At 37.8% G+C, this 14,144-nt stretch overlaps 1 protein-coding gene across 8 annotated transcripts in view; it reads left to right on the top strand.

The window, feature by feature from the left end:
• The window catches only part of Pex5l (peroxisomal biogenesis factor 5 like), a 217,273-nt gene that overhangs the window by 132,363 nt on the left and 70,766 nt on the right, over positions 1-14,144 (top strand). For all 8 annotated transcript variants that reach the window (XM_033762541.1, XM_033762540.1, XM_033762536.1 and 5 more), the window contains 2 exons: positions 4,541-4,652; positions 12,000-12,194. In XM_033762541.1, coding sequence (XP_033618432.1) covers positions 4,541-4,652; positions 12,000-12,194 — 307 coding nt within the window. The remainder of the gene's footprint in view (positions 1-4,540; positions 4,653-11,999; positions 12,195-14,144) is intronic.

Below are 14,144 nucleotides of genomic sequence, written 5' to 3'. Positions count from 1 at the left end.
AAAAAAAAAAAAAAAAAAAAAAAAAAAAAAAAAAAACAACTAATGAAGTGGGTTTTCTTAGCTATGATGCACTAAGTCCTCAACTTACTAATAAATTCTGTTCTGGGAGAGCGTTTGTAAATGGGATTCTTTTGTAAGTCCAACAAAGCGAGTCTTACATACCTTTGACACAAACACTCCATGCATGTTGCTTTGCACATCCTAGGAGTCCCCTCCGCATCACCACTGCTTTTCCTCTCACTTCTGGACATCCTGGAATTTGACTGAGCGCTGTACTATATTGCACAGTACGCACAAGCAGCACAACTGTGCCAATGTCCCACAGACATGGGAGCTTCCACGATTTGTTTGCATCTGTGGATGTTTGTAATATGAGATCTGTTCATATCTGTGAACGTGCGCAACTCAAATGTTCATACACCAAGGACTTAGTGTAACCTTGTTAAACCAAAATTTCACTTACTCCAACTCAGTTATTCAAAAAAAATGAGAAACTTTCAATTTTCTATAATTTTCAAAAACCTCAATATACTCTCTCCCTGAAGAGTAAAATGAGGGAAGTTCATACTTCCCCTCTAAGAGAAATGATTCTAAAAGAAAGCCTATAAACCTTATCTTACCAATGAAAGAAAGAATAAATGGCACACAACTTGGATGCGAAATCTAGAAGGACTGTTAGGGACATTTAGTTCCATTTGACAATTTCCTTTGTGATCTTAAAGGAGTTTATTCTCAAGTCAGCAAAGGAAAAACCATAAACTTGTTTGAAAAGCAGAAGAGGGAGGGGCATGGGAGAAGCCATACATATCTGTACAAATTTTTAAAAATGGTAATTTCTATAGCCAAAATAATCAATCCTAAGTCATGCAACTGAAGATGCAGTTTAATCGGATTCTTGGAGGATAGTTATTTTCATGTCTTCAGTTTCTGCCAAATCACTGTCTCATTTGTCAGCCATTTATTAAACCCCTTTGAAGTTGTGGTGAATATAAATGTGAGTTTGATAGAGTTAGTCTCTGACCTCAGACTGTAAGAAAAAATTTAGCTATGTAAGAATTCTTATTTCATCTTTCATATCTTCATCAAAGCCAAAACACTTCCTGTTCAGTCCTAATTACATCTCCATGTTCTTGGTCATCTGGCCTCTCATCCTCTTCACCTGGAGTCCTGCTGTCTCCTCAGCTCCAACCAGACCATTTCCCCACAGCTAACTTGTGCTCCAGCTAGGAAGACACAGAGTCATACGTAGCTTGTTGGACACTCTTTGATTGGCATTTGTGAGAGAAAACCATAGGAGCGCCTTAGGAACAGGAGGGAGGCTGGCACAATGCTGTCATCACTCTACCAGTGTATTATGGTCAGAAACAAGGCCATTTGGTAGGTGTGGGAGAGACACGGCCCTCTAGAGGCAGAGGCCTAGCAGACAGGAGAAGCCATGTCTTTGTCCTGGGCTCCCTTAGTCTTGCAAACAAGCTCCCTGTTGTATACCTTTCTACCTATGCTGAATGCTAAAGGTGCTTTCTCCAGAAAATATATCAAAAAACTTGAATGAAAGAATTTTTTAAAACTTCCTTTGAAAAGACAACTCTCTCACTAACTGTGCCTTTTCTTTGTTTTCCTATTTGGATGTTTTTGTAATAATGCTCTTACTTTCCAGAATTCTTTCAAATTTATAGTTTTTCAGCATTGAGGACTAAAAGTACAGAAATCAACCTCCCTGACATTCTAAAACTATAGATGATTTAGGCTTATTCTGCATATGATGCACAAAATTATAGGGATAAATTCTTGGCTCTTTTTTAAAAAAAAGAGTACAAGGAGATTTTCATAGAATATAATTTGTATTTATCTACATAAAAATTATTTCATCCCCAATCCGAAATCTGAAATGCTCCAAAATGTGAAGTGTTTTAAACAGCAACATCATGCTATGAGTGGAAAAGTCTACACTTGGCCTCATGTGATGATTTGCAGAGAAAGATTACATATTTTTAATATGTATTTTATTTTATATATTGATTTTAAATAATTTTAACATTACTAAAAATATTACACAGAAATGCCTTCAGATTATGTATATAAATTGCATATGAGGGTTTAGACTTCGGTCCCATCCTAAGGCATTTCATTTTGTATTTAAATCCAAAAACATCCAAAATTTGAAATACCCGTGGCCCCAAGCATTTTGCAAAATTGATACTCAACCTATATTTTTTTAGATCATGAGTTAAGGGATTCAGTTATTCTTAGTTATCTGTTAATGAAACTAGACTTTTTCTCATATAAATAATGGTTATCAAAGACAAGCATGTGGCATCCTGCCTACATATTCATGTTTAAAGTCTCAGTAATATTGACCGAGTCTGGTCTCTTGGCCTTATACAATTTAGCCAATGGGTCAATAAGACCTAGAACTAGAGGCCAGCAAGGATATTGCACAAATGCAAACGTGTAAAACATAACTTACATAAGTATAATGTAGCACCATATTTAATAGGGACTTTCAAATTCCATGCCTACTCATAACAGCAGAATTCAACTCTCATTTGATATTGTGAAGTCAAGGCCACATCACTGAAGCTCCGTCAGGCTGGAGAGGATCATCACATTAAGCACATAGGACCAAAAGAGCAACTTATACCAGGACTTACACACTAACGAGTGGTTCCTTTGCAAAATGTTGCAAACTCACAGTTTGCATCTGAACCGCCTATGCATGTGATACAGAGTCTGGGATACTCGTCACATTTTCAGAAGCAGTCACAGAATCATGAAGCTTAGCCATTTCTTCATTTTCTAGTGTATTATATTCTGTACCAGTACTTTCAAGTACATTTCCAGATAACAAAATTGACATTATGCCAGAACGTATTGTACATTACTCCTCAAATCAAATAGACCATGACTTTTATAAAAACTCAAATATATTTTATCCCACAGACATGGGAGGCTTACAGACCCTCAGCATTTAAAAAATGTTTCAAAATAAATAGTATGGATAATACTCACTAATGTTCAAATTCAAAAAATAAAATGTGAAGGAACTCATGATTCCACTTAGAGATTAAAGGAACAACCAACAAGAAGTGTCTGTGTGTGTGCGTGTGTGTGTGTGTGTGTGTGTGTGTGTTGGATGCTCCTAGTGAAATTTGTGAAACTTTATACATATTAAACACATAAACTTAACAATAATTTAAGAAATACCTATCACTATAACTTGAACACTAAAAGAGTATTCCCAATGTTTATCTCTCAATAACATCCACAAATTATAAAGTATGAACATCAAACTGTCAACTCTATATCAAAATTATAGGCTCTGATGGAGATCTATTTTCCCATACTTAAATTATAGCATATGTTAAAGTACCAAATGTGTGTCTTGGTTTCAGTCCCTGAGTGACCATTACATACTTCCATATTGTGCTTTGAGGAAAATAGAATGGCACTTTTTCTTGTACTTACTATTATTCGGGTCCTTCTTGTCTTCCATTGCTATTACATTGACACTACTGGCCAAAGAAACACTGAAGTAAAAGTAGAGTCATATAAGTATTTTGATTTGGTGTTACTTCAGAGTATTTGGTTCCACATATTATGTTTCTTAAAATAGAATTTTAAAAATAAATTAATTTTCTTATGACAAGTGGAAAATTATATGGCCATGTCTGAAAAAGTAGGCCAGTTAATTTAGGGATTAACCACTTGTGTATCCTAAGCGTATTTTCTTTTAACCATAGAAAGTCTAGATTCCAAAAGGTACAAAATAAGTGAAAGTTAATAGTTGGCTACCACTAACAACTGAGACCCACTAAAAACCTAACTGAAAAAATTGCTGAATTATAGAACAAGCTACTAGAAAAACATGATTGAATTTACAGGAATGTATTTTATTATAGATTTTCACAAACTTCTACTAGATGCCTGTACAATCAACATAACAGTATTTTCTACTCTCCTCAAATAACATTTGTTAGGTACTACAAAAGCATTCCAAGGAAACATAGAGGGTGTGTTTTAGGTGAAGTGAGTTTTTTAAGAGAGGGAGGAAAGGAGAGTGCTCGTTCATAACCTGCTGACCCATGTGTTCCCATTTACCACCACATACACACCAACGTCGGGTCTTCACAGAGCCCGTGATGTCCAGATCTCAGGCTCAGCTTTTTGTCTGAGTGTGGAGAGAGATCGGCCCTGTGACTCAATAAGTGTCATTTCTGCATATGGAAACTGGAGGATAATTCTAGAACTACTCCAAGAGAAAGGGAAAAGGCTTGAGCTTTAAAATTCAAAGTTGGCTGCATCCAAAAAACTGCTGGCAGTGCTAAAAGGCTCCTTTGCCTCTCCCTGGTAGATTTCTTTCCTTCTTTCCTTCTTCCTTTCCTTCTTTCTTTCTTTCTTGCCCCCACCCCATTATTTATTTATGTATGTACTTATTTTCAGTAGGCTTGCTGTTCCCATTTTGTTGCAAGGCTGCATTTTAACTCACCTGATCCTGCAGTTTTGACGGAGCCTTTTAATGCCTGTGTTCATTTTTTCCCAGCTGGTGAATGAGCAACAAGAAAGCAGGCCCCTCCTGAGTCCCTCCATCGATGACTTTCTCTGTGAAACCAAATCGGAGGCAATTGCAAGGCCAGTTACGTCCAATACAGCCGGTAATTCTTTCACTTTTAACTATGCCTCACATAAACTTGAATTATAGTTAAGTGCACATGTTTTTTCTCCAGGCATATTAGGTAGGGAATGATATTTGCAACCAAATAAAACTTTAGAACATATACTATTCTATATAAACTCATAAATTACTTTTGATTTCATTAGAAACTACAGTGTAGGCTACCAACAGATTTTGCTGCTCATAACTATACTACTGTTAGCAATTATTTTTTCTGTGACTATTTTGACATTTACATCTTTGCATTTCTAGTTGCATCACATTGAAAGCAAAGCATCCATTTGCAAGTAAAGTTTTTTTCGAGTTCTGGTTGATGGCCCAATTATTTCTGAAAATACTACAGGTAACAAAAGTTTGGTAAAATAAAAATGTGAGAGTCTTTCCACGTAGATTTAAAGAACAATTAAATTCTCCCATAGTCCAAAGACAGTATAAAGCCAATATTGTTTTCTGTCCTATAAGTATGTTACGTGCTCCCTCTTAGAACATCCTAATCTGTTTGAACATTCTTCTGAGGTTAAACACACTAAAGCAGGAAATCGTCATCAGATCAGTGCCTGGCACGTAGAGGAACAGGCACGGAATGTGGGTGAACCCAGTGAGCAACTGCACATGCTGCCGGCATGGGTTACACTTCTCCAGCAGAGGCAGGCATTATGCTTTAACTTCACTTGCTCCATATTCACATTCAAAGGCATGTCGTTCAACTGCGAATGAAAAAGCCATGTTTAAAATCAAAGCTTACGCAGAACGCGTAGCTCAGGGTTTAATGGAAGAAGGAGATAATCACATGCTGTCTTAAATTTGCTCCATTTTCCCAGTGCGGCCTCTGCTGGCTGTTGGCTTGTATATTTTCATTGTACACCCAGGAGAAGGAAATTGGATTTTTTCCAAAATGCTAAAAAATTACAGCAAGGGGAACTTGTGTCAGATAGTGGTGCCTTCTGTGGAAGTACAGGCTACAGTTTCTGGGATCAAACTCTGTAACTTCTAACCCCGAGATGCTAAATTTCCTCATCTATCTAGTAGTAAATAAGCCTCAGTTTCCTCACCTGTCTAATGATAGTAAGATCTTCATCTCAAAGTTACTTGGGAAGGTTAAACAAAGCAGTCTAAGAAAATACTTATTACCTTGGGCACGTTGTGAAACCTAATGTAAAACAACTATTTCTGTAACATATAAGTTAGAAGCTGCATTCCAGACACTCCCTTTTTCAACTACATCAGTTTTTTAATATCACACTGAAACAGTCATTTTTCTAAATTCAACTATAACTTTGAATAATCACAAAAATAAAAATGGTACTTGGCACATTCAGACAGGAAATAAGTGAATTTGCAAACTAATAAAATTTATTTTCCTGATCCGTGAAATAGGCTCAGCCCTCCAAACCTGGAAAACTACCCCGGAAAATGCAGAGAAACTTGTATCTCTAATTGTAAGCAAACTCAGGAGAATTCAGAGAGCTAGGTTTCTCTTCACTTTCCAATTCTTGATGAGCAAACTAAGTTACTTAAGAAGAACCTACTGTGAGAGAGCAACATAAGATTTGACTCAAAAGCTACTTTTCATCTCAATTTTCTAACATAGAAAAGACCTATGAAATATTGGGAAAAAATGAAAAGGAGGGGTAATTTCTTACAATCCGAACACCTAAGGCATTACCTTTTTTATGGGCTTCCTGGGGCAGCTGGGACAAACTACCACTAGCAGAGTAGATTAACAACTAAAACCTCCTGTCAAATGGTTCTGGAAACTAAAAGCCCAAAGTCAAAATGGGAGCAGGACCACACCCCTTCTGAAGGCTCTGAGAGAGAGCCTGCTCCAGGTCTCTCTTCTCATCTCTCTCTGGTAGTCCGTTCCTTTATGGAAGCATAACTTCTGTCTTTCGGTGGTATTTTGTGTATGTGTGTCCCACTCTTCGGGCAGACTCTATGTCCAAATGTCTCCTTTGATGAAGACAAGAAACACTTTGGAGTATCAGCCTACCCTTGTGCAGCATAACAATGTTATTTTCAAATGAAATCACATCCTGAGGTGTTAGGTCATGGGCATAAGTAGGAGGGGAGAGGCAAGATTCGATCCATAACATTTTACAAAGGATGGGGCTGGGAAAATGGAGTGCTGAGACTACAGACTTCATTTGTAGCCCAAGAGTTCATTTTTATAGACTCATGGCTGATAACATGTTTCTTAATCTTAAAAGTATATCTCAAGAAAGAAACTTTCTTTTAAGTCCCCAAAGAATGTGGTTCTTATATAGAGCAACACAAAGTAAGCAATAGGAGTATTTTTCCCAATGTTGAGTCAAATGATGAGGGGTTTTTTTTAACTCTTAAAAGAATGTATCTTTTGCCTCATAGAAGTTTTAATTATAACTTTTAAGTGTTTTGATTTTTTTCACTTCCTGCTTGTTTTTGTCATCCGATAATAATTTCAAGCTAACTCCTTAAGGATGTTGCCTTTTCTTTTTTCCATTGACATCCTAAATTCTCTTTATTTAATCTCATCCATGTAGATAGCTAATTCTTTGACCTTCTCAACCTGTATTCCTATATGGTAAGGTGCAGTAACAGTTAAAATCTTTGATTTTACAAAGGCAAATAAATAAATATTATGTACATATCCATAAGTCAAATGCTCTAAAAGTAGACAATGGATATTAACGAGTGATTAAACTATAGTCCAAGTAATACTTATAAAGTTTTTAATAGTCCTCACTGCTCTATAATCTCCCAGTAAACTTAATTAATGTATGCTACTGCACAGGACAGGCTCTGCTAAGGATCAAGAAGAAAAACAAGTGTTTGTATTTATCGAGCTGTATCATTTTAAAACATCTTATCCACAGACATTAGACATTGGGTGAATAGTTACTTTAGGGGGAATATTTTCCATGTTCTAAAACATATTTAATATCATACTTTTATTTGGAGTTTGTACGCCTATGGCACCCTTATTTATGAGGCAAGAACCACAATTAACAAAGCTCCCAATCCTGCCGCAGTCACCTAGTACAATATCTTAGCTGTAAACTTAGTGTGACATTTATGAAATACATTTTTATAAGGCTCAAGTGGCTGTGAACCCAATGATGTGCCTCTGAAAAGGCTCAGACATATGAGAAATGTCTACTTTCAAACTCCAATTTTAAAATGTTTATTGGATTAAGTGCAGTTTATCTATTTGGCATATCTATTTAAAAGTTTCTGAGCTCACTGAGAATTTAAATCACACCTCATTGTGCTGTGGTTAATAATATTGGACATACCACCAAACTATCAAAATCGGGTTCCATGATAAAGGGTATTTTTTGTTTTAAGTAGCTTCACCTCCCAAGGCCCAAGGAAGCCACCTAGTACTTATAGACACTGCATGGCCTTGTGGGAGCCTTCCAGTTCAATCCAGTTCAATCCACCATATGAACAGTCTGTACCACATCTCCTGGCTCAGGTGAACACTTGTGGTTATATTGTGATCATATTTATTTGAATCATGAACACTGTTCTTAGGACTTTAAATAAAGCACTCCATTTAATGTTTTACTACATGAAGCAGAGTTTTATTGTTATGTTAGGTGAGCAGAAACTTAGGGACTAAATACCTTCCCAAGTCACACAGCTAATGAACAGCAGGGCCAGGATTTGAACCAGGCAGTCTCTGCCACTGTTCCATTCTGCCCTATTTGGTGCATAATGACCACATAACGTCCACACAGCAAACTGGGTTGGCAGAACTGAGGTGGAAAAGACAGGGCAAAGTGCTCCAAGGACCGACTAGGAAAATAATGACCCATTCAGAAGTTACTAAGCTTGGGGTCCCTGTTGCAGCAGATGGAAATGAAAGGGATGACTTCCTTTGGACAATGGGTCCCCACCCCTACGAGCTGTGAGTTATAACTGATGTCATCCACGGAGAAAAGTCTTTATTTGTGAAAATAAGATTAGGCCTAGAAGATATTTAATTCTACATGCATGTACAGATACATACGCACATGTTCACATCCACCATAAAAGGACGCTATCCCTTGTGCTGTTACTTTAAGCACCCAGATATTAGAACACAAACTTTCATGTTTCTAAGAGAATTTTTTAAGTTGGGTTAAGAAAATCAACAAAACATACCTCCCCTTCTATATCTGTGAACACTTAATGAAACACGTGGAGCAGTAAGATTTCTGTTTTTAAGTCTTACCTAAGGGATGCACACCCCTACTAAACTGTGATCTCTAGAGAGTGGAAGGCTGCCTCTAGCCTTCTGTTTCAAAACTGTGGTCGTCATGAACCCTCCCAATTTCAAAGCTTGCCCATCAACCTCCAAAACACCTCTTTCATCAAGGGGGTAACAAAAAGGGGCCTTGGCTTATGGCAAGTGTTGCTTTCACACAGAGCTCAGAACAAGCACAAGACGTGCCCAAGACACTTTGGAGAGGAAAAGAATCCTGCGGGGCCAAGTTTGAATTTTCAGTTTACTCTTTTCATGATTTATTTCTTCTGAATGGTGAGAAGCAGATGGAGAAATAAATTAGTGCTCAGCAGTTATTACTTTCTAACAAATGTACTATTACAAGTGGATGCTTCCTATTATACTTGGTTTCTGAAAGAAGCCTAAGAGTAAGTGACTAATTCTTACTTCTTTATACAGTAGGATGATTGATGGATGGATAGATAGATAGATAGATAGATAGATAGATAGATAGACAGATAGACAGATTTCCAGAGAATGGCAACCTCTTCCTTACTTCTATTAGAAGGAAGTTGCACTTGAGCCTAGAATCCTTGCCAAACTAACAGTGGCCTATGAATTTTTATTTAACCATTCCGTGGACATGAAGTGTGTGGTGTCCTAGCCTGTCCTGGCTGCCTGCCATGCTTAAATTTTAGACATAAAGCCAAGGAGCTTAGTTCTGAAGGCCACTTCTTTTCCCTCTACACTCAAGTACTTTCTAACCACAGAACACTCCTCATATCTCCGAGGATCTTAGTGTTACACAGTGGCTCCTCTCTTCTCATGAAGACTCAGCTGAGATAAGCTGACACTTTTAGGGCATTTTATGATAAATATACTTCATAGAACCCTCTGTAGAACTGATGTCTTTACCTCATCCTCAGTTTTATTCCCAATAGAGTTTCTTTTTTTCAGTGTGTGGATCCGATTCTCGACTGAAATAGGAAGGAACAGGGAAGGTGGGAGAGCAAAAACAAGGGAAGAAATGACAAATTGGCCTCCCAAGAATAGAAACAACTTTTTTGTATGTGTTTGTGATTCTGAAGATCGAGCCAGGTCCTCATGCATACTTAGCAAGTGCTCAACACTGAGCTATACGTCAAGCCCAGAAATTATTTTTTTTTAGTATCATAAGCCTGGCGCTTAACATATATTACAATCATTCAGTCCTCATCTCATATTTGAAAGACTATAAAAAAATGAAAGACTATAATTCTCCATTTTTCAGATCAGGAAACAAACTCAGTCTGGTCAAAGAAACACCTCACACACATCTAAAAGTGGTAGAAGCTAATATTTCCCCTTCAGAGCAGCATCCACCACTGTGATGGGACTTGAAATCAGAGAGCAAAATGATTAAGCATCAGTTTTCATAGAGACATCAACAAATCATCTAGAATGGTATTTTCTTACCTGGTTTTTTCTTTATCTGTCTCTGAGTATGACATGCTGAGCTTTTATATTTAAGAATGCTATTTTGGGCCAGGGCTTTAGCTCAGTGGTTCTACCGCTTGCCTGGCAAGTGCAAGGTCCCAAGTTCGGTCCCTGGTACCAAAAAAAAAAAAAAATCGTATAATGATTTTTGATTAAATGTAATAAAATTGATATTTTTTTCTGTTAAGAAGATAGCTGTTTAATGTTTTTTGTGTGGAAACAATGACACTCTCTATATTAAAGAGACAGTTTTTTTAATTAAAAAAAGGCAGAAATGCATTACTACCAAATCAACACTCTAAAAACTTCTCAAGGATATCCTAGAAATCCCTGGTACAAAAAAAAAAAAAAAAAATTGCTATATTGTTTCACTTGTGCTATTATAAAATATTTCTAAGCAGGGGAAATTAATAATTGCTAAATGCACAGATAAGTAATATATGGCTCAGATCATGATGTTGTAAGCCATAAATGCATATGAGTTTTATTTGTCAATTATGCTCAATTTAAAACACAGTCAAGCTTTGCTCACTATCCTGAGGTTCCCCCAGAGATGAAGGCTCTATACTGCTAAAGATAACCCTGGCTGAGTTCAGCAGAGCCCTAAACCTGCCCTGAATGAAGGGTAGCGAGACATCAGCAAAACCCACTCCCCACCCAGAGAAAAGGCTGGGCTGGTAAAGAGGAGGACTGCTCAGCATTGCTGCAGACTGCGCCCAGAGTTCAAGACAAGAGTGTCACTGTCCTGCACTTTCCCAAGCTAGCTGGGTGTGGAGAAGAGAAAGCCATCAGCTCTGTGCTGCAACCAGCCTTTCTGGTGCTACGACAGTGAGACAGCAAGGCTTGGTGAGGAAGGACGGGTGGAGGGACCTTCTCTAATTGGAATTTGTTTTTCTCAGTGAGCCAGTCAAATACTAGTTATTGGCACTGTAAAAGAGAGAACTGAAGGTTACAAGGCTTGCCTTTTGAATTATTTGCCTAGCTTGCATTGGGACAAACTACCATTGCTGCCTTTGTTAGTGTTTAATACAATGTAATCAACCTACTGGAAGTAAAAGTGTAACAGTTTTATAGTTGGTTACATTGAAATTTAAATTTGCACATTAAACAGCAAAGGCAGTAACATGTGTACCTATTCATCAACTATGGATTATAAAACACCTCTCAAGTGTGAACCCAAACAGCATGCTATTTTCTGATTGAACTGCTTAATTAAATAAAAGATGGTTAGCAGCATTGCTTTATACCTCATAGACTTCACCGTTTAAAATTAAACCATGAAGACATCCAGAAACATCACTAAATCTCTGAACTTTATAGATGGAGCATTTTATGGAAAAGCCACAATCTAAAATAAAGTATCATATAAGCGAAACAAAATAATTAATTGTACCTGAACTCAAGTTCACTTTTATCATCTTAATGTCCTTCAAAGCTTCATCCTTGCTGAGGATGGGCTAAATTCTGTCTCAGCGATTTGTACCATGCCCAACAGAACATGCAGCCTAACAGTATTTATGAATCAATGGTCAGCCAACTGAATTTGGTGTTTCAAACCTGTCCCATCACCATGAGCTCCCTCTGTACCCAACAGAAATCTGTTAAATCAAAAAAAAGCTAAGAAGCAGTAAATGTGCTTATCTTAATCTCTTCCATTTCTGATAGTGTTGACCACTGGCTTAGATCTCCTCGACCTGAGTGAACCAGTGTCTCAAACCCAAACCAAAGCTAAGAAATTGGAGGCCTCATCAAAACCCTCATCCCTCAAGAAAAAGGCCGATGGTTCTGACCTCATCAGTGCAGATGCTGAACAGAGAAGCCAGCCTCTCAGAGTCCCAGAGACTTCGTCCTTAGATCTAGGTAAGGCAATAGTTCTTGGTGGCTGCTGCTCAACTTTGCTGTGCTGGTTTTGACACAACAGGGAAGTTTTGCGGATGACATTACAACAGTGGACCAAGAAGGAAAAGAGACAGGCATGGCATTGTCACTTCTGTGACTGAATTGAATAACCATTGGGGCACTCAACTCTGCATAACTGGCATTGATTCATTCATCTAAGTATTCAACCCACATACATTGAGTTCGTTTGTTTGTTTGTTTGTGTGTTTGTTTGCTTTTTGAGACAGGATCTCACTATATAGTTGAGACTGACCTGGAACTCACTATGTAGCCCAGGCTGGTCTCAAATTCACAGCGAGCCTCCTGCCTCAGCCTCCTGAGTGCTGGGATTACAGGTGTGCACCTCCACACCCGACTTGTCTTCTTGATAGATGGCAGGCACCATGGTAGACATGAATCTTGTTCTCCAAGGCCTCTGAATAGAGAATAAAAGGGAGACACAGAAGTAAACAACCCTAATACAAGGCCCAGGGACAGCCAAACAAAACAGAAGCATCCAGTAAATTTGAGGATGTGTCCTCGACAATAAGCAACTACTTATTCTGATTTATAATACCCAGGAACTGCATGCATTACATGAGTGACACATATGGTCTCATTAAATTGTCACATTTCTGAAATATATGAAAAACCAGGCTTTAATAATTAATTTGCCCAAAATCTCATAGCTAGCAAGAGGAAGAGCTGGAATTTGAGCCCAGATGTAGTTAAATTTAAAGCCCATACTTTTATCCACCCTTTCTGTATCTTCCAAAGAAAGGAAAGCTTAATGCTCAGTTCATGAAACTAATCAAAGCAGCATTTCTTTTCTTGGGAGAAAAATAAACAATGGGTTTTTCAAAAAGCCAAGAGAAATATCTGGCTCTTCTGGCTGTGATTGACTAGTATGCTTGTGCATGTCTGTGTATGCATGAATAAATATGTTCAGAAACTGAACATTCTCATAGCTTACCCATAATATTAGGAAGCACTAATAAGATACAAATGGGCAATTACTTACCAGTGTGATATGTATACAAGGTGGGCATGAATTCATGCATTCGTTTGTCTAGAAAATATTTGTACCTACTGTGTTCCAGGAACATATCATAGCAATACAAAAATAAATAAGCTTTCTCTCCCTTAGTAAGTTAACAGTCCTGTGGGGAAATAGAAAATGATTAGGTATTTATGGTATAGTGTTAACTACATATTTAATAAAAGGAAGCTCAGATCAGTTACTACATGAATATCTCTGTAGTGTCTCTGACAAAATTACAGAGTGAAGAAGGTGCCTTATACAATGCACCATGACTCTTGAGGGATGAGTAGGAATTTGCCAGATGGTAGATCAGAAGAGGTAGAGAAACATTCCTGGTGCAGAAAAGGAAGATATCCACACACGAATAGTCAAGTAAACACAAGAAAATGTCTTTTCAAGTAAATAGGAGTACTGCAATAGCATTCAAGGATGATAGATTGGTAAGAAAAAATATCCGAAAGACACTAGTGGCCAGACAAAGAATGCCATGGATGGAGTCTGAGAGTATGAGAGTCCAAGGATGCCATGCCCTTAAGGTTGCGTAAAAAGGGGTGTTGCTTGAAGAACTTACCTGAAAACAGTGACAGAAACCAACTGTATTTACAAAAATCCTTCTCTGATCAGTGTATAGGGAGAGGTATAAAGGCAAGGAGAACAAAGCAAAGATCCAGCAGTGGCAAAGGAGGAGGCAAAAAAGAGACAGGCTCAAAAATATGTATAAAAATAGGATCTGGGAGTCAAATGAATGTGCTTAGTCAACTAACAGGGACAGAAAGGAAGAACATGCCAAATCTGCAACAGAGGATACAAGAAGGAAAGGAGTAGAGGAGGGCATGGAGGTGAACACTACCTAGTTCTGCTTGGAACTATATGTGTGAAGAAACTGTGGT

Source organism: Fukomys damarensis, unplaced genomic scaffold, assembly GCF_012274545.1.
Source record: "Fukomys damarensis isolate Sample0158 unplaced genomic scaffold, DMR_v1.0_HiC HiC_scaffold_12, whole genome shotgun sequence".
NCBI lineage: Eukaryota > Metazoa > Chordata > Mammalia > Rodentia > Bathyergidae > Fukomys > Fukomys damarensis.
Note: the sequence above shows the minus strand (reverse complement) of the source record. Positions and strands in the feature narration are given on the sequence as shown.